The 23,939-nt window shown below is 37.9% G+C and overlaps 1 protein-coding gene across 1 annotated transcript; it reads right to left on the bottom strand.

Moving 5' to 3' along the window:
• Positions 1-6,010: 6,010 nt before the first annotated feature.
• Positions 6,011-8,749, bottom strand: LOC132675581 (lithostathine-like). The gene is made up of 6 exons (XM_078444648.2): positions 8,719-8,749; positions 8,332-8,419; positions 7,658-7,776; positions 7,313-7,450; positions 6,587-6,713; positions 6,011-6,303 (listed from the first exon to the last, which is right to left on the bottom strand). The coding sequence occupies exons 2-6, from the start codon at positions 8,408-8,410 to the stop codon at positions 6,236-6,238; spliced, it is 531 nt and encodes a 176-aa protein (XP_078300774.1). The 5' UTR covers positions 8,411-8,419; positions 8,719-8,749; the 3' UTR covers positions 6,011-6,235.
• Positions 8,750-23,939: the final 15,190 nt, after the last annotated feature.

Raw genomic sequence — 23,939 nt, 5'->3', positions numbered from 1 at the left:
GCCCCTGCTGAGCAGCACTACACTTTTAACATTAAGGCGTGGTCTGTGCCTTTATACTCTCTCTTTGTCCTTAGTAAAAACCTCTTGATTTGATTTGTTTCACTACTCAGTGTTATCAGGACAAGGTGGGACTGCAGTGCTGAGGAGATCTGGGTTTAGTTTCTTATATATTTTTATCATTTGAATATGAACAGCTACCAGTTATTTAATGAAATTCAGAGTCATTGTCTGCCTTTTTTAAAATTTTATGTTTTTAATTTACATACAAATTAGCATATAGTGCAACAATGATTTCAGGAGTAGATTCCTTAGTTCCCCTTACCCATTTAGCCCATCCCGTAACCTTCAGTTTGTTCTCCATATTTATGAGTCTCTTCTGTTTTGTCCCCATCCCTGTTTTTCTATTATTTTGTTTCCCTTCCCTTATGTTCATCTGTTTTGTCTCTTAAAGTCCTCATATGAGTGAAGTCATATGACATTTGTCTTTCTCTGACTGACTAATTTCATTTAGCATAATACCCTCCAGTTCCATCCACACAGTTGCAAATGGCAAGGTTTCATTCCTTTTGATTGCAAGTAATACTCCATTGTATACATATACCACATCTTCTTTATCCATTCATTGGGTGCAGCCACTCTGGGAAACAGTATGGAGGTGCCTCAAAAAACTAAAAATAGAACTACCCTATGACCCAGCAATTGCACTACTAGGTATGTATCCAAGGGATACAGGTGTGCTGTTTCAAAGGGACATATGCACCCCAATGTTTATAGCAACACTATCAATAATAGGCAAAGTATGGAAAGAGCCCAAATGTCCATCGATGGATGAATGCATTCTCTGCCTTTTAACATGACAAGGATTATGGTGCCAGTAGCACTAAACATTTGAAGTTCTGGTAGGATTTTATGAAAGACAATTTAGAATGTCAGTGGCCTTTGAGGGGAATTTGTGATATCAATAGGACAATCTCTTTGTATAGTACTTTATAATCAAATGTTCAAAGTTTCCAAATATTTATAGACTTATTTATTTTTAAAGTTTATTGAGAGAGAGAAAGAGAGAACAGGGGAAGGCAGAGAGAGAGAGAGGGAGGGAGAGAACCCCAAGCATGCTCTGCACCATCAGCACAGAGCCTGAAGTGGGGCTCAAACTCATGAACTATGAGAGCATGACCTGAGCCGAAATCAAGAGTCGGACACTTAATCGACTGAGCCCACCCAGGCATCCCCCAAATTCCAAATATTTAATCATTAGTTTCATTAAAATTGTTGTGAAGATGCTTTAGAAACATAGAAAAACTAAAAAGATTATAATATTCCTTCCATTAAGTATTACTGAGAATAGGATAATAAAAACATGGACAATCTAACTCCCAAACTTCAATTCTGGTTGGCTTTCTTCCTACTTGTTTTCTTACAAAATTCCTCAGTCTATGACCCTCTTGAAGTTCATCATATTTGATATTAGCAAATATTGCAGAAAAGTATTTGACTAAGATTCAGTTTTCCTTTGGAGAAGGAAAGAATGCTCTTAAGGGAAGAATGACAGGACTATCCTTGCAATCATGCAGGACTAGACACTGTAACAGGATAGGGTCAGTAGCACTTGAAGATCTATGAAGGCAGGGAAAGAGAAAAAATCATGGTAGGACATGGAGGGAAGGGTAGCAGGGGAGGGAGAAGGCCAGGATAACACAGTTGACAGGTGTAAGTAAAAAAACAAGAAAACAAAACAAAACAAAAAAACAAGGAACTGCATTTTTCTGAAAGCAACGTGCAATGGAAACAGCAGTAGAAATTAAGTGAGACCCAAGACTCTTTTGTTAAGTTTCTTCCAGTGTGTTACAGGAGAAAAGTTACTTAATTTCAGGTCAAGAACTATGACTTCTCTGAAATATTGCCCTGCTTACAAGCTAAGTTGGACTTTGTGTTTCACTGATATTGGCCAAAGGCAAAGGACTTGACTACTTAAGGAGCATGAGCTCCCACTCAGTGTGGTCCCCCTCACTCCCAAGTCCCAAGTCCCATGGGTGTGGGAACATAGATGGGCTGGCACAGATGCCTCTATATGCACTGGGTTATATTATAAGGGAGGACTATTTTTATAATTATGCTATAGGAGCTTAGGAAACCTGAATCTTCATAGTGGGCTTAAATGTAGTCTTTATTTCAAGGGGAGACATCTTTATTATATTGGAGAGTAAGTATACCTTTCTTTCTTTTCTCTGGATGGAAACACTATCTCTATTTTCCAAAAATGAAAGGAAGCCTGTCTTTTGCTTTGGAAGAAAATGATATCTCAACTTTTTTTTTTTAATTCCAGCATAGTCAATGTACGGTGTTATATTAGTTTCAGGTATACAACATAGTGATTCAGCAGTTCTGTACATTACTCAGGGCTCATCATGATGTGTACTCTTAATCCCCTTCACCTAGTTCACCCATTCCTCCACCAACCTCCCCTCTGGAAACCACCAATTCATTCTCTACATTTGAAATTTTTTTTCTTTGTTCATTTGTTTTGTTTCTTAAATTACACATTTGAGGAACTTACATACTGTCTTCCACAGTGGCCGTATCAGTTTACATTCCCACCAACAGTGCACAAGGATTCTTTTTTCTCCACATTCTCTCCAACACTTGTTGTTTCTTGTGTTTTTGATTTAGCCATTCTGACAGGTGTGCAGTGTGCTTTTTGGCTTTTTTTGTTTGTTTTTATTTCTAGGTTTATTCACTTATTTTGAGAGAGAGAGAGAGAGAAAGAACACAGAAGGGGCAGAGAGAGAAGGAGAGAGACAGAATCCCAAAAGAGCCTCCACACTGTCAGCACAGAGCCTAATGAGAGGCTTGAACTCATGAACCCATGAGATCATGACCTGAGCTAAAATCAAGAGTAGACACTTAACCAACTGAGCCACCCAGGCACCCTGCCTTTTGGTTTTGTTTTGGTTCGTTTTCAAAAATTTTTGAAAATGGTTATTATGAGAGAGAGAGAGAGAGAGAGAGAGAGAGTGTGTGTGTGTGTGTGTGTGAGCAGGGGAGGGGCAGAGAGAGAGAGAGAGAGAGAGAGAGAGAGAGAGAGACTCCCAAGCAGGCTACGTGCTGTCAGCTCAGAGGCTGATGTGGGGCTCAATCCCACTAACCACGAGATCATGACCTGAGTTGAAATCAAGTCGGATACTCAACCAACTGAGTCACTTAGGCGGCCCTGCCTTTTTTTTTTAAACAAATAGACATTCTTGAGAAGACAGCCTCGAACTAGAGGGTGGTTAGTGTCTCTGCTTGTAGCAAGTGCAAAAAACATGAGAGACACATGGCAATTATCTTTCAACTCTCCTTGGAATATTCTTTTCTTCCCCAATAAAACAAGAGGGTTCTTCCACTTGTGATAGCCAATGATTTTTAGAAAGAAATTATTTGTATGAGTTTAAGAGTCTGTATGAAGTTGGCAGTGAGAGATGCTGAGCATTTGACAGTTTTTAAAAGCATGGAATTGAAGAATGAATGCACAGAATGCATTATACAACTAGAAAAATTGTATCATACCTATGACAAATTCTCAGTAGCACCTAAGCTATTACAGGCATGTCCTGCAGACAACATCTCTGGTTAATATTTTCTTAAGAGAATACCTCTTGGTGTTAGTTAACCAAATTCCAAACACATATACAATGTGTATATACCCCAGTGCAACACTTTTTAGCCAAAGCTTATATAAGAAAATTTTATATATGCATTCCCAAATCTCAATATAATTCGTTTACTAAAATTACAAGTGGGCTAAACCTTGTTACATTCCAAACACAGTGGATAGAAGATCAGGATCATGTACTCTGTGAAAAGAACCCTGATGGTTAACAAAGGGCACACAAGTCACAGATGTTGCTGGTGCAAAGAGAGACCTTGTATGTCATATCATACAAATAAAAGTTTTAAACAATACATTTATTGTCCTCCTCCTACCACATGTACATTTTATAATTTAACAAACCTGAAACATTTCAGCATAATTTATAATGGTTAATATTCAATTCAATAGTTGTACTATAATTTTTAAAACTTACCTGTTTTGTTGAATGTTTATATTATTTTTAATTTTATTTTAGAAGATAGGAATAAATACTTTATGAATGTTTGTAATGATATTTCATTGTTTTAAGACAGTACTTATTTCTGGGAAAATATTTGGCAGCAAAGAACTGGTTATGAATTTCCTGCATTGTTAAGGAATCACTAAGAAGCCATTTGGTTTATAGACTTAGAATATGGATACCAAGTGGCCTTGTTGGAGTTCCAGGTAAAAATTATAATTTTTAATACATCCTTAGGAGAACATTGGTGTCCAGTCTAAACCTGATTTGAGAGAAAAGTTTTCAAAAGATTTAGTAAGTTACAATATCACATATTTTTCCAAGTGTCCTCTTAATTCTCTATTTTTTTCATTGTTCTGATAAGAGGGCAGTATTTTGATTATATCTTTACCAGATGACTTATTCACCTCTCTAAAATATATAGCATCACCAGCCTAGGTTTGAAAAATCATGTCATCTGAACTTTAAGTGCCAGTGGGTTCAAGAGAGGCTAAGAATAATCATAGCATATTTACATAACTATTTGGGCAAAGGAAAGTATAAAGTAGCATTCACAATGTAAGTTGGCAAAGATAACTGAAAAGGTACAACTGAAGGTATGATAAAAATTGAAGAGTGATATTTTATGACAAGAAGTCTCCAGAGAAATGACACTTGAGCCCTGACTGAACTGAGCTCAATGTTTACCTTACTTTTAGATATTTCAGTTAGGTGATCTAATACATACCTTTACCTTTACTTTTTGAGCCAAATTATGCTGGGATCTTTTCTTACCTGCAACTACAATTGTCCTATCTTGTACCATGGGATTCTCCAACTGGAAGAACATAATCTGGCCCCCAGAGTTCCTCTCCAAAGGAGGAACTCAAACTAAAATAAGAATTGGAATAAGCACTGTCACTGTGAAATTTTCTAACCCATTTTTTATGACTTTAATGACAGAAGATCAAGACCCATGGTGTTGCACATCATAAATTAAAATGATGAAAAAGTGTTTCCACCAAAAAATCCTAAATGGGCATTTATTCAAAGCAGTCTATCTTTGAAAAAGCAAAAGAAATTTACCTAATAGTTATTTAAAAAAAAAAATGACACTGTCCATTCACATGTCCATTCATCTATCTGTTTGAGAGGCATCTATCTGTTTGAGATGTGGCTATGGAGGAGTGGTGTTAGATGGAAGGCAGATTTGTGGTCTTGATATATACAGATACTTGACAAACCTGAATCTTGCCTTCATTCAGTTAGAGGGAATTTCTACTTTTTATTCAAAAAATATTTTTAAAAACCATATCAAATGTTAAAGTCATTCCAACTCCAGTCTTGACTGAGGTCAGAATGTTTTAAGGGCAAAAACCAAAGGACCTAGTAGTGTCTTTTTTGCCCTTTAAGGACAGGGCAACACATAGTTCAGTGGACCGGTGCCAGCTGACCAAGGCAAGGAAGTATAGAATTTGAAAGTTATCAGGTACAATAATTTGACAGATCACTTATATGTCTGTCAAAACTACTAACAAAAAAATTAGGTCTCCATTTTGATTGTTTGTTTTATATATTTAATTTTTAAAAATTATTTTTTCATAGTCTATATTACAGATATTGATGAAGCTTATTCATTTTCCTTCACTCTGATAGTTTAGGAACACTATCCTAAACATTGTCTGAACCTCTAGACTGATGTGTCATACTATCAGAGACCTGGCCTGGGGGGACTTCGTGGGCAAGAGACTGTGTGGGAGAGCAGTGAGCACAATCCAAATCCTACATGAGCAATGCTGAAACACAAATGTGCTGCTACAGATGCATATTTAGTTATTTATCTAGGAACAAGGGTGAAATTGGGCAAAGAGAAATCTACAAAGACTCCTCCCTGAACCATTTCAGAGTTTTTCTATGAGACTAAAGCACACAAAAGAGGCAATTGCAGACCAAATTTCTTATTTTTTATTCTGCCTGTTGAAACTCAAGTTATAGAAGATACAGAAGAGTTTGAAATGAGGCTGAAGAGAAGGGAAGGTCAAATAAGGTGGTCAAGTTTGAAGGCATGGGAGGCTGTCCCCTTCTAGGGTGGGTTGTCACACTTGGTCCTGTGTCCACGATGAGCTGCGTGCAAAACTCAGGCTCCTGACGTCCCACCAGACCTAGTCCTTGAACTTGCAGATATAAGGTAGCATCGCACCGCAGTTATAATCTCTCCATTTCAGATATCCTAGAGAGGCAGAGGAGCTCAGGTAGATGTGGCTGGTGGAGCCCATGAACCCAAGGTACAGGCAGCCCAGATTCTGGCGTAGGATTCACAGCCTCTCCCTCATCCTCAGCAGTGTCCTACTCCAGGGGAATGGGACTCAAAGAAAGGAGAGATGAGAAGGGGTGGGAGAAGATAAACCAACCCTACATTTTCTTGCTCAAGGGGATTCTCTGACGGTCACACTGAGAAATAGGGAAAAAGAGGATGGAGAGGTCTGGCAGAAAGGAGCTCCTCTGTTACTTACCTGTGCTTGCTGACAGACTCCCACAGTAGCCGGGGTTTGGGTTAGTGGAGGGGTGTCTCTCCCAGGCAAGGTAATTCAGCACATCCGTGCTACTCCACTCCCATCCACCTGCATTGGGCTCATAGCCCTAGAGAGGATGGAGTCTAGTGAGGTTGAATGGCCATTAAAGGGCTCCTTGCAGGAACCCCTCCCCAGCATCATGGAATTTGGTCTGCTCCTCTAGATGCTGCCTGGGAGCCAAAGCTCTCCTCTGGGAGACTCCTCCTAACTCCTTGCTCTTATTGACAAATCCTGAAGCCCATGAACACAAAGACCAATAGACCCATTCAGAGTAACCTGTCACTGACTGAACAGCAACGAGTGATGCATATGTGATTAGCTTCTGAACCTCAAAGACAGTGTCTGTTCCATAGAGCAAAAATGGATCGTCTCTTCATTTAGGAATCACTCTGCACAATATGTGTAGACTCTGTGAAGCTCAGAGAACTGAATTACATGGCCTCACGTGCAAATTAAGAAGCAGATTAACTTCAGCAGAGGCAAGAGACTTCCACAGAACTCAGCTGTTCAGCTGGCCACAAGGTCCTCCCTTTTCCCCTAATATCCTCCTGTATCTCTGAGCTCCAAGGCTCTCTAGGGCATTTACTGGGCAGACACAGGGGACAGGGAGTGGGCTCGGGTGGCAATAGCAGCTTGAGAGGTTATAGAGAGAAGATGTATTCATACCTCTGTGGGATCATGGAGCCCCATCCAGATGTTTGAGTAAGTGTTTGCACTGTTCTGTACTAGGGAGGCCACAAAGGATGCCTCAGCCCCACTGAGCACAGACACAAGGTGTCCCGAGGGTCTCTTCTGGCAGGCCATCTGTGTGGGGAAGGGAGAGACTCAGGGGAGGCCTGAGACATCACTGGGAGACGGGCAGTGCAGGGGTAGGGGAGAAGAGGTATACATGCAAAAGATGAGGATGCTCACCGTCACCCCCAAGGAACTCTGGAGAATGGAACCCCCACCACCACCAGGTCTCTAGTGTACTTGCCCTTAAAACCCCGACCTGCAAATCCAAGTACTCACATCTGCGTTCATCCAGGATTTTGGTGTCATAAACAAGGCATAGCAGTGGGAGGCATAGGCCTTGGAGCCTTTGGGACACCTGGTCCGTGGAGTGGGCACTTCCTTTGGCGAGTCTTCTCCTAGGATGGAAGGACACAAAAGAGAGAGAAGAGGTGAATAGGAGACTGGGGATCAGGGTGGGAGGTGACCTAGAGGAACATCTATGGGGTCAGTGCTTTGGGAAGTGATGCCAAAGTCCTGACTGCCTCTCACCACTGCCAACACTTTCAGGATTTCTTGTTCTTGAACCAGCCCCACGAAATGAGGAAACCTCTCCTTTCTTTTCATCTTTCCCATTCACAGTCCAACCCTTCCCCGCTCTAGGATACACATTCTTGCCCTGGGTCCTCATTTTCCTTCCCCTTATTTTATTTCTGTCCCTTCACACTTTCCTCTTTCGCCTACCAACATAAATGAGAGTGCACTGACAAGAAGCAAAGGACCTCCTTGCGGTGCTAGTGGACCACTGTGATGCCTGCCACCCCTGGTTACCCTGAAGGATGGTGTGGTGATGGACGAGTTACAGGCCATTTCATGGTGTGGGGATATATGTCACCAGTACCACAAGAGTCTTCCTTCTCCTCTTGGCCCCGAGCATTCGCAAGGACCCAGTGTTAGAGGCAGAGAAATCTCACCTTGGACCTGAGACAGGAGCATCAGGCAGGAGAACAGCATCCAGGACATGCTGGGGAGGTCCGTGTGAGGCCGCATCATGTCTGTGACCTGAGGAAGCAATCAGATTTCACTAAGAGAAGTGTGATCAGAGAGAGGACATACAGAGATCCTTGTCTTTCCTTTGTTAGTCCCCTAGGAATAAGTTCATCTTAGTGACATCCATCCCCTTGTATAGCTCTGGAAAGAACTAGAAAATCTGTACATGCTCCTACCCCATGAGACCTCCCAAGCCTGTCTGTGCTGAGTCTCAGAGCTCCTGTATCTGACAGAGATCCTCCTGTATCTTCCCCCAAATATGTACAGTATAGCCCTTGCCATGGTCTCATCTTCTGTCAGCTTCCACTCACCTGTCTTGCAGGGATTTGCAGTGGTTTGTCTTGTCAGAGAAGACTGTGCTTTTATAAGAAAATTAGAAGGAGGGGCACTCAAATGAATTACAGGAATGTGGAGGGGACAGGGGTCATGGGAGGGGCTTCTATTTGTTCAAGGAAATTGCCACCACATGGAGGAGTCTCTTCCCAGCAAAGCCTGGGAATTGCTACAGATACTTCCTCTTTCCAGTTAGCAGGCCAGCACTTTTCCCAGTAATAAGTGACATTTGGTCTTTCCCTGTCTCTTCCTTGTTATGGACTGGTTACACAAATTGTGGCACTGGAAAATGGAGTCGTTCTTCTGGTGGATATCTCAAGGACTCCCTTTGGCATACATATGTATTTCTTTCTATTTTGTATAATATAATTAATATAATTAATTATAATTTCATGATAAGTGGAGATGAGTATGGGAATTACAGGTGAGGGCATAGAAGGAACTGAAACTAATAGGACAGATGGTATTTCAGGGTTTCCTCTTAAACATGGCAGCGAATTTTAATGAAAATTCAGAATCATCTGATGACTCAATAGGTAACCCACGATATTAAGGAAAATGAGATGATTAAACTTGTCTTGCCAGTCTCCTGAGCGATGGAGCTTACCTGATGGATACTCATAATGTTATAGATTAAGAAGAAATGGAAATTAAAGCATAAGGAGGACTAGAGTAAGATGAAGAGCCAAAGGAAGAAAGCATGAGGCTTAAAGAAGGGTCAGAGCAGGAATTGGTTGAAATTGTAGATATCGTCCTACCTTGCCGGTAAGTTAGAGGTGTGGCATCAAGATGCTCACTGCCTTGGGCTGCTAACAACCTCCCTTGCAAGGCTATCATTTGGCTTTAGATGAAAAGACATTTATTTCTGTTACATTCTTACTGGGAGGGGGGCCAGCTTCCTGTGGGGTACTGAGAAAAGTTCCTCAGACAGGTTTACTTTCTGAGTTGGCAATTTTGCCGCAGTGAAAAACATGTGGCTCATACGATGTGTTTCAGGGGCGTTTGGGCCAGTCCTAGACAAAGTTAGGCTAGGAGTTTCTACAAACCCTTTTTTATACTATATTTTTATAGGCAAGCTTGTGTGTAGGTGTCTATGGTAGAGCTTTGTGATGAGGTCATGCAGTTAAGTTCATCATTGATTCATCTCCTCAGAATCCAAACTCAGTGGATCCCACAAATGATCTAATAAGAAATATAGCCAACAGATTCTTTTGTTAAAAAGGGAAAAAATTATTACTTTACAAACATATACAAAAATATGTAAATGCAATCCTATGACTAACAGTAAGAGCTCAGTGGAAATTGAAGTTTAAAAGTATAAAAATAGTATATCATGAAAATATGATAGTTAAGACGATTGGGAAATTAATCTTGCTACATTAAAAGAATTACTTGAGGAGAAGTTAATAATGACAATTAACAAATCTGGAATGGACTGTGGTCCTGAATTCTTGAAAAATTCAGTGTAATGGAGCAAAAAATCCATTAAAAAAATTTTTTTAATGTTTATTTATTTCTGAGGCAGAGAGCAACAGAGCATGAGTTGGGGAGGGGCACAGAGAGAGGGAGACACACAATCAGAAGCAGGCTCCAGGCTCTGAGATGTCAGCACTGAGGCCGACGCGGGGCTCAAACTCACAGACCGTGAGATCATGACCTGAGCCAAAGTCTGATACCTAACCGACTGAGCCACCCAGGCGCCCCACAAAGAATCCATTTTAAATTAAAAGAACCTAAAGAGATATAGCAACCTGATTGAGTGCGTAAATTTTAATTGGATCTTGATTAATAAAGTAAGTCATTTCAGGGACAACTGTGAAATGTGAATATGGACTGATATTTGATAATCCTAGAATTTTAAATTCTCTTTCTTGTGATAATGGTATTATAGTCAGTAGATTTCCTTATACTTCTGATATTTATAGTGAAGTATTTATAGGTGAAATGTCATGATATCCACAACTTATTTTCAAATTATTCAAGAAAATGTCTGTGTGTGGGGTGGGGAAGAGGTCAAGGAATGATAAATAAAGCAAATATATTACAATATGGTAACATTACCAAATCTAAGTGTAAGGTGTAATGGTATTATAATATTCTTTCAATTTTTTTCCATATGTCTAAAATTTTCCAAACAAAAGTTATAGGGGCACCTGGGTGGCTCAGTTGGCTGAGTATCCAACTCTTCGTTTCAGCTGACAATCATGAGATTGAGCCCCGCATTGGGCTCTGAGCTGAGTGTGGAGCATGCTTGAGATTCTCTCTTTCCCTCTCTCTCTGCCCCCCCCCAGCTTATGCATTCTCTCTGTCTCTCTCAAAATAAATAAACTTCAAAAAAATAAGCAGGTATAGTTTAACTTACATGTTCACTATCAATAATAACACGTATGCATTTTTCTCATCATTACCATAAACTACAAATAACATAATATAGAGCAATATTCATGTAGAATCATATGTACTCTACACATTAAAAATAAATTTTACAAATTCAAATGAAATACTAAAATATTATAAATAAATAACATTTAACAGGTAGCTATGTAAACAATTAAATAAAAACAAGAAAAAGCAATGAGGTAATTGATATTCTATGTCCAACCAGATAAAAATTGTATCTTCAGAGTTAAAAAGATACCATCTTTCAAAGCAGAGTTTAAATAGTTGTGAAAATGGAAAACCTCTGAGTCCTTCATTTATCTATAAGAGAAGGAAGTATATGTGGCTCTCTAAAATTTCTCTTCTTTTCAAACTGTGCTTGGTTTACTGTCCTCCTGAATCTTCCCTGTTGCCAGCTAGAAGGCAGTTAAATTCAGATACTCCTATGAGAAGTTATTAAAACTCAGTTTTGTTTTTATTTTAATTCAAATAATGTTATATTATAATAAACCTTGAGGCTATAATATCCCTAACTGCAATATAAGACTTTGGTTTCTAATGACAGCTCACTAAACTCAGTAAAAGTTAGTTGTTGTTTTATTTGTAATTGTTCTTCCAAACAATCCTCATTAACCAGGCACTGAGAAGTTTGCTTAAATGCTATCTTTAAGGGAGCTGGTCTTAGGTTATTTACAATCCACTTCCTGGTGGTGGGAGAGGAATCCTTACTCTTGGAATAGCCAAGATTGAGCTTTAAGAAGTTTCCTTTGCCAAAAGATATGATGTCCAGGTTGTACTTCTTATCTCTATTAACTTCCAAGTCCAACAATATTTGCAGATAAGCCTTTGTATGGTTATTCCTAGAATTTATACAAGGGGGAAATGACCACTTTGCGGAAATCTAGTATATTTCTCCCAAGGATGGTGAAATGTGAAGGGTTCCTGGAATAGCCTTGAAGTATATTTTATTGGAGATTTATCACTAAAGCACACCCAGTTGGGATATATTAACCAAATACCCAGGATGCGACTTTGGTCCTTTCACCTTATCCTAAGCCTGTCAGAAAAAATGGGAACAACAAAAAAAAATGAGGTGCCATACACTTTGTGAAACAAGGCAGGCTGGCAAACCTCAAAGTCCCTGAGGCCAATGAGGGAAGTTATCAGAGCCCTGGAGAGTTGATACCATAGCCGCTGACATCTGGTTAATTATATGCAAGTAATGAACAGTAACTATTTTTATCACCTGTGCAGTTATTGGGGGCAATAAAGCTCTTATCAGGAAACTGTCAATTTTCGTTTGGTTTCAGCGCCTGACATTGGTCTTAGAACAATTCCCTGTTGCGTATCATGTTGGTTCTTCCAATATATTTGAGTGTTTGATAAAGGCTATTTTTTGTTACTTAATTGTCTTTTAGGATAAACTAGTCATAATACAAAATGTTCTTCATTTGGGAAAAAAGTGAGATTATATTTCCAGCTGATCACCATCATTTATAATCAGTTTGTTGGTGGAAACTCTGCAGATCTGAAATGCATTTCCAGAGTTTATATTTCTTTTGGCAGCAAATAAAAATAAAAATCAGAAATGCTTTCATAGCTGTGCTGCTTTTCTTTTTATTATGCATTGTTTTTATGATACAGAAAAAATTAATAAACATGTATGTATTCACCATCTAGAATGAACAGCAATCATATCTTGCCATTTTCACATCTTTATTTTTTTAAGAAATAAAGAAGTAAACAAGAAGTAATGAAGAAATAACCTAGTAGCTATTTCTTCTTACTTAATTTTTACTTCTTCTCCATTATGAATTTTCTAATCATTCTTCCCATTTATATTTTTGAGCATTTGTTGAACATAGATATATCAACTCTATGTAGTATTATCTTATATTTCTAGATTAACATATATGTGTCATATTTCGTATAACATTCTACAATTTTTTTGTTCATTTGACCTTAGGTTTTAAAATCTACTTTGAGATAAATAGTCTAATTCTTTGATTTTAAATGCAATGTAGTATTTACTCATCTAAGTATTTCAAAAGTATGTATCCTTTCTTCTATTGGTGGAAATTTACCACTTTTCATTGATTTTAAGATTTGTAATTTACCTCATTTTAAAATCTCTAAAATCGGGGGTTGCGTGGGTGGCTCATTCCATTAAGTGTCTGACTTCGGCTCAGGTTGTGATCTCTCACCGTTGGTGAGTTCGAGCCCCGGGTCGGGCTCTGTGCTGACAGCTCAGAGCCTGGAGCCTGCTTTGGATTCTGTGTCTCCCTCCCTCACTCAGCCTCTCCCCGGCTTGTACTCTGTCTCTGTCTCAAAAATAATGAATATTAAAAAAAATTTGTTTTTAATGTCTAAAATCTAAATGCAGTGGTAATAATGACAAACATGGTCTTCATCTTTGCTGTGTAGGACAGTGGTTAGCAAACTTTTGTAAAGGACCAGATAGTAAATAGTTTGGGCTCTGTGGGGCATTCTGTCTCTGAACTCTGCCATTGTAGCATGAAAGCAGCCAAAGGCAATATGCAAATGATGGACATGTTTGTGTTCTAGTTGAACATTAATTATTAACACTGGAATTTGAATTTCATATCATTTTTATGTGTCACACAGTGTTACTTTCAGGTGTACAACACACTGATTCAACAATTCTATGCATTACTCAGTGCTCACCATGATAACTGTAGTTACCATCTGTCACCATACAACATTATCACAATATCAAAATACTCTTCTTTTGATTATTTTCGAACCATTTAAAAATGTAAGAAAATTCTTTGCTTATAGGCCATATAAAAACAGGCAATAAACCAGATTTGTACCACCGACTACTTTGCTGACAACTGGGACATAAAAAATTAGAAGTAAAATAATCAAATAGTAGTATAACTAATCAATTATTTATAATATAGTAAGAGCCCTGAAGAACTAGTATAAAGATTTTGATAGCATAAAGCAGGAGGGGTGTGACCTGATCTTAGCAGACAGTTAACAAGTTGGTGTGATTCCAAAAGGCACTTATTTTGATAATTTTTGTTCCAATTGTAAAAGAAACAGATGTTTAATCATGAACCCAGTCTAATCAAAAGAGCTCAGAAAAACACATCCATTTCAAATGTACTTTTTCCAAATAGTTATAGTAAATTAAGTTCAATGAAAGCATCATTTGTGGGAAAAAAGCAGTATAAGAAAAAAGGTTGGTCTCAGATACTCTTCTCCAAAGTAACATTACCAATTCAAAAAAATCTAAATTCCAACTGAAGATTGTGTTCAAGAAACTAGAATATGCAGGTCCAAGTTCTCCATCCAAAATCCATTTCCAGATTAGAGGTCCACAGTCAGCATCTATGACCAAAGTGAAGTCTAGGTCCTGGTCCAAAGGCCGGTCCAAAGTCCATATCTACCTAAGGACAAACACCATCCCCAAGGTTGTATTCCTAGGTATATTTCCACTCTGGATCTTGTCCAGACATAAGGTCCAGGTCTAATACCTGGTCTGAGATCTAGGTCAAATTCATTTTTGATTTACAGAGTCAATATTCAGGTCTAGATAAAAGTTCTAAGATCGTGGTAAAGTTCTAGAGTCCAGTTTCACATCTGTGTTTAGAAATGAAGTCCGGGGCACCTAGGTGGGTCAGTCAGTTAAGCATCTGACTTCAGCTTAGGTCATGATCTTGCGGTTTGTGATTTTGAGCCCCGTGTTGGGCTCTGTGCTGACAGCTCAGAGCCCAAAGCCTGATTTGGATTCTGTGTCTCCCTCTGTCTTTCTCCCCCACCCCCCCACCCCCCTCCCCAGCTCACACTCTGTCTCTCTCTCAAAAATAAATAAATATAAAAAATTTTTTTTTAAAAAAAAGAAAGAAATGAAGCCCAGGTCCAAGTTCTAGGTCCAAGGTCATGTCCAAGTCCAGACTAAGTCTCAAGTCTAAGATTAGATGTCTAGATCAATGTCAAGGACAAACTCACAAGTCCATGACTATGGAGCATGATTAAGGTCAGATTCAATGTTCTGCACAAATTCAGATCCTAGTTTTAGGTCTCCTGTCTCATTCCAGTGTATAAGTCTAGAGAATAGGTTCACATTAATGTCCAATATGTGAGATCCAGGTCTTGGTCTAAAGTTTAAGTTTGAAATTATGGAAATTTCAGGTAAAAGGTCCAATGTCAAGTTCCAGTCCATATTCAGTACAGGCTTATGGTCCATTCCTATAGTCCAGATCCAGTGTACATGTCCTAAGTCAGTCCTATGTTTGTGGCTGGAGTCTTGGTCCAAGGTTTAGGTCTACATGCACACTTAATGTCCATCTCAACTTTCAGGTCATTCCAGGTTCCACGATTTTCCGACCTCTCCTCCCCAACAGCATCTCTGTCTTTTTTATAACATCTGTCAATTCCTCTAGATTTTGTCCTCCCTTTTCCTCCTTCCACCCAAATCTAAAATTTGTTGATCTTCCATAATTTTTCCTCTTTCTATTCTTTTATTCCTCTCTTCCAACACCTGCTAATTCTCCCCCAGTATTTTCTCCTATTCTTTTCCTTCTCTTTTCTTATGACACTTGCTAAATCTCCAGTATTTTCATAAGCTTTATGAGAACAAGAATGAGAACAGTCCTCTCAATTTCACTTTCCTGTTATTGGTGGTTTTTGTCTCTGTACAATGGCTGCTTACGATAAGATTGATAATTGTACCTGGAATGAAGGATCTTATGTGAACAAGGTCTCTGCATTCTGACAAAGATTCACCCTTTAAGTGAAGAGCAGTGATAGTTGCATGCCTATAGTGCAAACAAATACCATCCATGTTCAGGATTTTAATACTTAATGAAGCCTAATATGTTGGTCCTATGTATAATTAGTGAACATGTTTCCCCTGCTATTCTCATCTATCTGGCTATTTGGTTTATGAATATGCAAATCGCAAAATCTTAATACTTTAACATATGTACTGCATGAAGGCTTTTTTTTACTAGAATGTAGCAAGCTCTTATATATTGTTTTTGATAAGGTGATATGCTCAGAATTAGAACTTAGATTCATAATTCACATGCATAAGCAGTCTACAAAAGGCAGTTCTTAGTATGATAAAAACAATAAACTATAGAAGGGTATATTAATAACATAATTTACGTAAAAGTAAAACACTTCTGTGATGCAATCTAATAAAGTAAGTAGTCAAAAGGCAAATCTGGGAACACCCATTTTTAACTTATACCAAAAATATACCTATTATACAATGATTTTCTAGAAGTCAATTTTAAAATAACAATAATTCAGTAGAAAAGAATTGCAGAGAACATAAACAAATATTTCACAGTAAAAGAATTACAATTTTCTTTATACTACAGTATGATTATTCCATTAAAAATATGCTCACACAATAAAATAATTGCAAATTAAAACCACACTAAATCATATAGGAACTCTGTACTTTCTGCTCAGTTTTTCTGTAAAATTAAAACTTCACCAAAAGTAGGTCCCTTAATTAAAGTAAAACTGTACTGAATCTAGCATAGTGGCAAAGATCTACAAGTTTGATTATAAACTGTATGAGCAGGACTTCATACATGAATCTTCATACATCAAGTGAGGAAAGATTAATGTGATGCCTGCCTTTCCATAGTATAATTTGGCCACATATATCAGAATTAAAAATAGATATATTGGGTTGCTTGTGTGGCTCAGTGGGTTAAGCATCTGACTTTGGCTCAGGTAATGATCTTGCAGTCTGTGGGTTCGAGCCCCATGTTGGGCTCTGTGCTGACAGATCAGAGCCTGGAGCCTTCTTCGGATTCTATTTTTCCCTCTCTCTCTGCCCCTCCCCTGCTCATGCTCTGTCTCCCTCTCTCTCTCTCAAAAACAAATAAAACATTAAAAAAATAAAATTAAAAATAGATATATCCTTTTGTCATAAAGTTTTACTTCTTAATATTTATTATACAAATACATTTACATATGATGCAAAATCAACTATGTTCAAGTTTGCTGTTACAAGATTAGTAGTTACAGAAAAAGATTAGAAATAACCTACATATACATCAAAGGAGCAGAATAAACTATGGTGCATCCATTCAATGAAAGATCACTTCATAGTCCCTGAATCAGATTTGTTTCAGAATTTAGAATTTTTGAATTAAAAGGTAATATGGTAATATGTAATTGCATATTATATTGCCAGGATAGATGAGGACAGCACTTTTTTATCAGCCGCATTAACATTTGGCAGCAATATGTTTGAAAAATCACATTAAATGGGATATACATAAAGACCATAAGTTTTGAAGTATCTTCACTTCAGGGCAATTCAGACAGGGTGAGATGCATCACTGGATTGGGCAGAGTGATGGTCCCTCAAGGATGTCCATGCCCTAATCCCTGGAACCTAAGAGTTCCAGGGTTACGTGACATTACATTAGGTTGCATTTATTTGGTTACATGACAAAAGGAACTTTACAAATGTAATTAACATTAGGGACATTGAGATGGGGAGATCATCGTGTATTTTCTAGGTGAACCCAATATAATTACCTGAGATGTTAAAAAGAGATGACCATCTCTGGCTGGAACAAGAGACAGAAGAGAAGAGAAAGAGAGATGTGCTAGAAAGGAAAGCCACAGAGGACTGTATGCACCACCACTGGCTTAAAGGTAGAGGGGGCAAAAGGAATATAGATGTCTTTAAGGATTGAAAGATACCAACAGCCAACAAAGAAATGGAGACTTCAGATAGATACTAGGAACTGAATTCTGCTAACAACATGAGTGAGTTTGAAAGCAGATTCTCTCCTAGAACCTCCACAAAAGAAGATGCTTAGATTTTAGCCTTAGGAAACCTGGAGCAGATAACCAGAACCCATGCTCTAACCGAGACTTCCAAACTGCAGAATTGTGGATAATAAATTTGTGCTGTTTAAAGAGTATAAGTTTGTGGTAATCTGCTCTGAGAATAGTAAAAAAGTAATTCAGTCACCAAGTGAGTGATAAAAATGTTTGGTTTTTACTGCTTTTTTTGCTCTTCCTTTAAAAAAAAAACTTTTTATCAAAGTATAATATATATGAAAAAAAGTCCACAAGTGGTAAATGCATAGTTTAATGAGTTTTCATTAACTGAATACATCAGTATATCCAGAACTCGGATCAGAAAATAGTAATTACCAGCATCCCAGGAGATCGACCTCTACTTCAAATACTTAAATGAGTTTAGCATTTTCCATACGTGACATAAATGGAATCATAAAATATATATGTCCAGTGACTGGCTTCTCTCAATCAACTTTGTAGATACGTTGAAATTATTTTGTGTAAGTGTAGATTATTCATTCTAATTTCTGTGCAGTCTTCATTGTGTGGATATAATGCAATTTATTTATATTTTCTTCTGTTTGTTGATGGACATTTGGCTAATATTCAGTGTTTGGCTTTAAGCATAGTGCTGCTAGGAATATTACTTGACTTGTAGTATATCTATGTATACTCTATTCTTAAGTATATACCTAGGAGTGAAATACTGAGCAATTTAAAGTTTTATTTTGTTTTTCTGAAATGTAGATGAGGAATTGAGGACCCATATATGTAGCTGTAAAAAAGAATATAAAAGCTCTTCATGTACTGATGACAAAAATTTCTAAGGTATGATTAAAAGTGAAAAAAGGTACAAAACAGAGTGTTTATAGTTTGTCTAAAAAGGGAAGAAAATATATTAATGCTTGCTTTTATATGCATGAAAAAACTCTTAGAGGATAAAGAAGACAGTAATAAAGATAGCTCCCTTCAAATATAAAGGGTGGTGCTGTGCATCCAAGAAGATGGGTCCAGAAGTAGGAGGAAAACTTCTCATGCACACATGTACACGCACGTACACATACATGTATGTGTATGTGTATGTGTATGTGTATGTGTGTGTATATATTATATATATCCCACAATTTTTAATTGTGGGAAAGTCTACTCAAAAATGAAAATAGGGGCACCTGGGTGACTCACTAGGTTGAGCATCTGACTTTGGCTCAAGTCATGATCTCACAGTTTGTGAGTTCAAGCCCCGTGTCAGGCTGGCTACTGTCAGCTTGTCAGCCCAGAGCCCGCTTCAGACCCTCTGCCCCCCTCTTTCCCCCTCCCCCACTTGTGCTCTCTCAAAAATAAATAAACATTAAAAAAATGAAAGTAAAATTACTGTGTCAGGGGTAAAACCTTTGTAAAGGTGATATTCCCTTTTTCAGACATGGTTACATTTGGCCATAGAATTTCTCACCACTTTCTAGCCAGTTTCCTAGAGAGTAGCTTTCAGCCCCAGGTTTTAGCAGTGCGGTCCTTCCCCCAGGGCAACTGCTGTCTTCCCTGCTAATGTCAGTTCTCTCTCTAGAATGAAGGCGGCTAGAAGCATTAATTGCTCTGTTTTATAATGAAAACGAACAAACCAAAGCATTTTTAATTATTAAACTAAATAATTATATTTTAAAATAAAATATCTTCATTTTGTTTAAGGCCTTAAAGGGAAAATCCTGCACCTAATTTTCCCTGATTTAAAACCATGACATGTATTCCCAAGTGAAATTTCATAACAGAGAAGTTAGCCTAATGAAGACCTGCTACATATTATCCAAATAGGAAAAAATATAAATCCGAGAAACCAGGAAGTGTCTTTCAAATGGCCAAAATGATGAGCATCTTCATCTATAATATATATTTCCATGGCAGCTTGGCCTCCCCAAATGAGCAGCCTCAAGGCAAGACTTGGCTATCTGAGCCTGCTGAGCCTCCTTCCCTCCTCACCTCCTTTGGCTTTGGCCTGTAGGGAAACACAGGGAAGTACGGTGCTACCTACTCTGCCCACACATAAAGCCAAAAGACATGATTATAACAATGACTCACTAACTTCTGGCCCCAAGTCAAAGCTCAGTAAAGGCTTATACCCCTCCTCCTCCGGTCGTAAATCTGGCTTCTTCTGCCTAAGAGGCCATTATAATTGATGGCTACATTTCAAAGACAAAATAGTCAATATAATGGGCAAGTCTCCCTATCCATTTCTCGTAAGCCATACATGCAATTTATAACCCTTCTACTGATCATCACTCCAGGAATGTATTGATTTTTTAAAACCACATAGTTGACATCTGTGATTGCTGGCTCCAAATAGAACTGATATTTAAAGAGCAAAATCATTCTAGCCTTTACATTTGTAAGGGATTAACAATTCCCATCATTTCACCCCACTTTATGCAAGCTTCCAGCCCTGGGAGAATCTGTGATTTATGGTCTTTGTACTGAAGGAACAAATCAGCATTTTTTTCAGTGCAGGAGCTCTGTTAAGTATTGTGGTTGGCAAAATTTTAAAGATGCCCCCCCCAATATTTCTGCCCCTGGTTATTCAAACACTAATATAGGTAGTATGGTAGAGGAACTTTGCCCATGTAATTAAAGCTACTAAGAAGCAGACTTTAAAATAGGAAGATGATCTTGGAAGATTAATCTTGGCATTATCTAATCACATGCACCCTTAAAAGGAGAAGAGGAAGGCAGAAAAGTCAGTCAGAAAGATGTGGCAGAAGAAGTCAGGAAAGAAAAGATAAAAGGAGAGAACAGAGAGATCTCAAGTATGAGAAGAACTTGACTGATCAATGCTGTCTTTGAAAATGGAAGAGGGGCATGAACTAAGGAATGTAGTTATTCTCTGAAATCTGAAAACAACCTCTACCTGACAGCCAGCAAGACCACAGGGACCTCAGTCCCATGACCAAAGGAACTGAATACTGCCAACAAGCTGAAGGACCTGGGAATCAGATTCATCCTGGAGCCTCTAGAAAAGGAATACAGCCCTCCTGTCCTGTTGGTTTCAGCCCTGTGAAACCTGGAGTAGAAAAACAGTTGAGCCATGCTATGCCTGAACTTCTCACCTCCATAACTGTGAGATGATAGAAGGGTATTGTTTTAAGTTGCCAGTGTTGTAGTTATTTGTTATGGAAACTATTTAAAAAAACCAAACATTAGTTCTTATATAAGAAGTAAAGTTTTCCTATTAAACATACTAGGGCTTCACACAAAATTTACTATTCACCTGCCAGCATAGTCATCAATATTCTTATGTGCATCTGCCTCATTCTGTCATCATTTCCACTGTGCTCTCCTCATGAGGAGCAACTGTAACTCTATCACTCAAAGGTTTTTGTTTCAAAGGTTTTTGGCAAGAACTGAGTCTTAGTCATTGAATTTTCATAGCACCTGGGATAGAACCTGGCACATAGTAGGTCTTCAATAACCACTTGTTAATTTGAGTTAATGATTTATATTTTTCCCATAAATACCATCCTAAGACTGTTTATTTTTTCCTGAGTTGTTATTTCCCACCTCTATATCTATTGAATAACTCCAACGCTAACCCTCACTGAGTTGTACCTTCCCAGAAATGGGGCTAGGCAATGTTAACACAACCACAACCCCTGACACTCTGTGTTTGTGAAACAGGTTATGGTGTTAAATTCAGTCTGTGATTGTGGCTAGAGATCAGAAGGAACACAAAACGAGGGGTCAGCTGCAGGTATATGTAGGAATCAGTCTGAGAAGAGGGGTCAAGTGTTGGTCTATAGATCGAGAAATTCTTATGGATCAGCTTGTGCCTGGCATTGATGGCAATTTCTGCTCATGTTCATGGTAGAGTTCTAAATTTACTTTGGAAATTCATCCTACTCTTCAAATTATTTCTAAGACTTCTTCAGTGTATTTACTATGTGTAAAAATGACAAATCTCTCCTAACTAACCAGCTAAGCATCTTCAGGAAAGCTCTTTACACACATCTTTAGCCCCCAGAATTGGGAGGGAGACTATGTGAGACCTGTGGTAGCCACCGTTGATAATAATGTTGTTGCCATGGAAAATTGTCTTAACAATCGTAGACTCCCAGTCAGAAGTCATGGAACAAAAAGACTTACCAATGAAGTTAAGTTGCTCAAACCCTGCAGTTTATTGAATCAATTCAAACCATAAGGTAAGAATGCAAGGAGGATAGATATGGTAAATTAATACTTAAGAAAGGGTACTAACAGAGTGGAAAGACCACACTACCCATTTGGGGCTAAACAGTTATAATTCATTGTTACCTATTGCTAGGTAATAAGTTGCCCCCAAAGCCAGCAGCTTAAAGCAACAAATATTTATTATACCACAGTTTTGTGTTTCAGGAATGCAGTAGAATCCTGGAATAGAAAAAAAAATCATTGGAAAAATACTGAAGAAATCTGAATATAATATGAACTTTAGTTAAAGAAAAACTCAACTGACTTATTCATTTAAATGTGTTTTTTTTTAGAAAAAGTTTGTGAGTGCTACAAATATTAAGACTGTGCTTTCTATTATTTTAATCTGAAAATGATATCTTGGCTGGTTATGAAATTCTGTTAGAATAGACCTTTTGTCCCCTTAGCTTTTTATGCAAATGGTCTATTTTCTTCTGGAGTCCAGTGTTTTGTGGAGAAAACTGAGAGTAATATAATTTTTCCCTCCTTTGAAAAACATGAGATCTTTCTACCTGGGTTCATATGGTCATTTATTTTTTTATGTAGTTAGTTATACATAATAAATTGTTTACTTTTTTAGTTCTCCATTATATTTTAACCATTTCTCAAGCCTGTCTTAAAAGCTACTGATATACTTCTTTTTCATCTCAGGTCTGTTCCTTAGTGCTTCCTTAGTTTCAGATCTATGATAAATTTTGTTTCTTGTTTTTCTTCTGAATCTTAATAAAAAGAGGATATATATGGAATACAGATCATAGAGACCAAAAGACTTATAATTTGTCCAATTGAAGAAGAAAGACAGAACAAAAATAACAGAAAAGTTAGTCAAGGAAAAAATAAAAATAAAACTTTACAGTAAAGGACTATATGAATCCAGAACCTTCTGAGTTCCAGAAAAGGAAGGAGAAAGAGAAAACACTTACTGTCAAGATGGCTTGGAGCTAGATGAAGGAACTTCAAGAATAAGAAAAAGATATCACCATCATAGGTTTTTCTCCATGTCATTCTATCTTCCGTCTTGAGTAATCTCACTGACAGCTTCTTATTCTTTTGAGAATACAAAGACACTTTTGCAAAAGTTGTTGCTGTTTTTGTTTTTTGTTTTTTGTTTTTTGAGTTTCAACATGTATTCTGTACTTGAACTTCACTTCTAAAGTCTATGTCCTTCTTTTTGTTTGACATGGCATGTTTACAGAGATCTAAGGCTGGATCATTTATTTACTCATCTTTGAGTAGAAGTTCTGTGTCATTATTTTGCCTTAGAAAAAATATTGGAGGATTGCACTCAACTCCTTTCTTTGCTTTCCTGGATATTTTTTTCATTTTTCACTTAGTGCCTGAATTGGAAGGCTATGTATTGGTGGTATGGAATCTCTGTTAGATCTTGTGTTTTTTGGGTGTGGGAGGTGGCCGTGGTATCTGGAGTGAACTGACAAAAGGAGCATTTGGCAGCTGGTAATTTTATTCGGGTAAGCTCTCTCTTAGCACTTGCCAAATTTGAAATACCATCTGCCTGAGGGCTGTATGTGCTCCTTTGATTAGAAGTGTGAGGCTACCTCAGAGTTTATCCTTCCTCTTGCTTTGAGGAGAGTGAGTTACATGTTGGCAAGTGAGTGACTGTGAAATCCCCTTGGTCCCCCAATTTTTTGTTTTATGGTTACTAACTTATCTCAGTTGATTTTTGTATGAAACTACAAACCTGAATCTCAGCTCATTGTTACCCAATATCCCCTACCCTGCTTCATCTTTTATCATTTAGGACACATTTTGAGTGAAGAAATCCAATGGCTTTAGTAGTAGA

Source organism: Panthera onca, chromosome A3 (genome assembly GCF_046562875.1).
Source record: "Panthera onca isolate mPanOnc1 chromosome A3, mPanOnc1 haplotype 2, whole genome shotgun sequence".
Taxonomy (NCBI): domain Eukaryota; kingdom Metazoa; phylum Chordata; class Mammalia; order Carnivora; family Felidae; genus Panthera; species Panthera onca.
Note: the sequence above shows the minus strand (reverse complement) of the source record. Positions and strands in the feature narration are given on the sequence as shown.

Bases quoted from the DNA above. Each gene is read 5' to 3' on its own strand.
- LOC132675581 (XM_078444648.2), bottom strand. From the start codon at position 8,410: ATGATGCGGCCTCACACGGACCTCCCCAGCATGTCCTGGATGCTGTTC. The intron at 7,777-8,331 runs GTGAGATTTCTC...CTTCCATCCTAG, and splicing joins GCTCCTGTCTCAGGTCCAAG to GAGAAGACTCGCCAAAGGAA. The intron at 6,714-7,312 runs GTATGAATACAT...CATCCTCTCTAG, and splicing joins GGCTCCATGATCCCACAGAG to GGCTATGAGCCCAATGCAGG.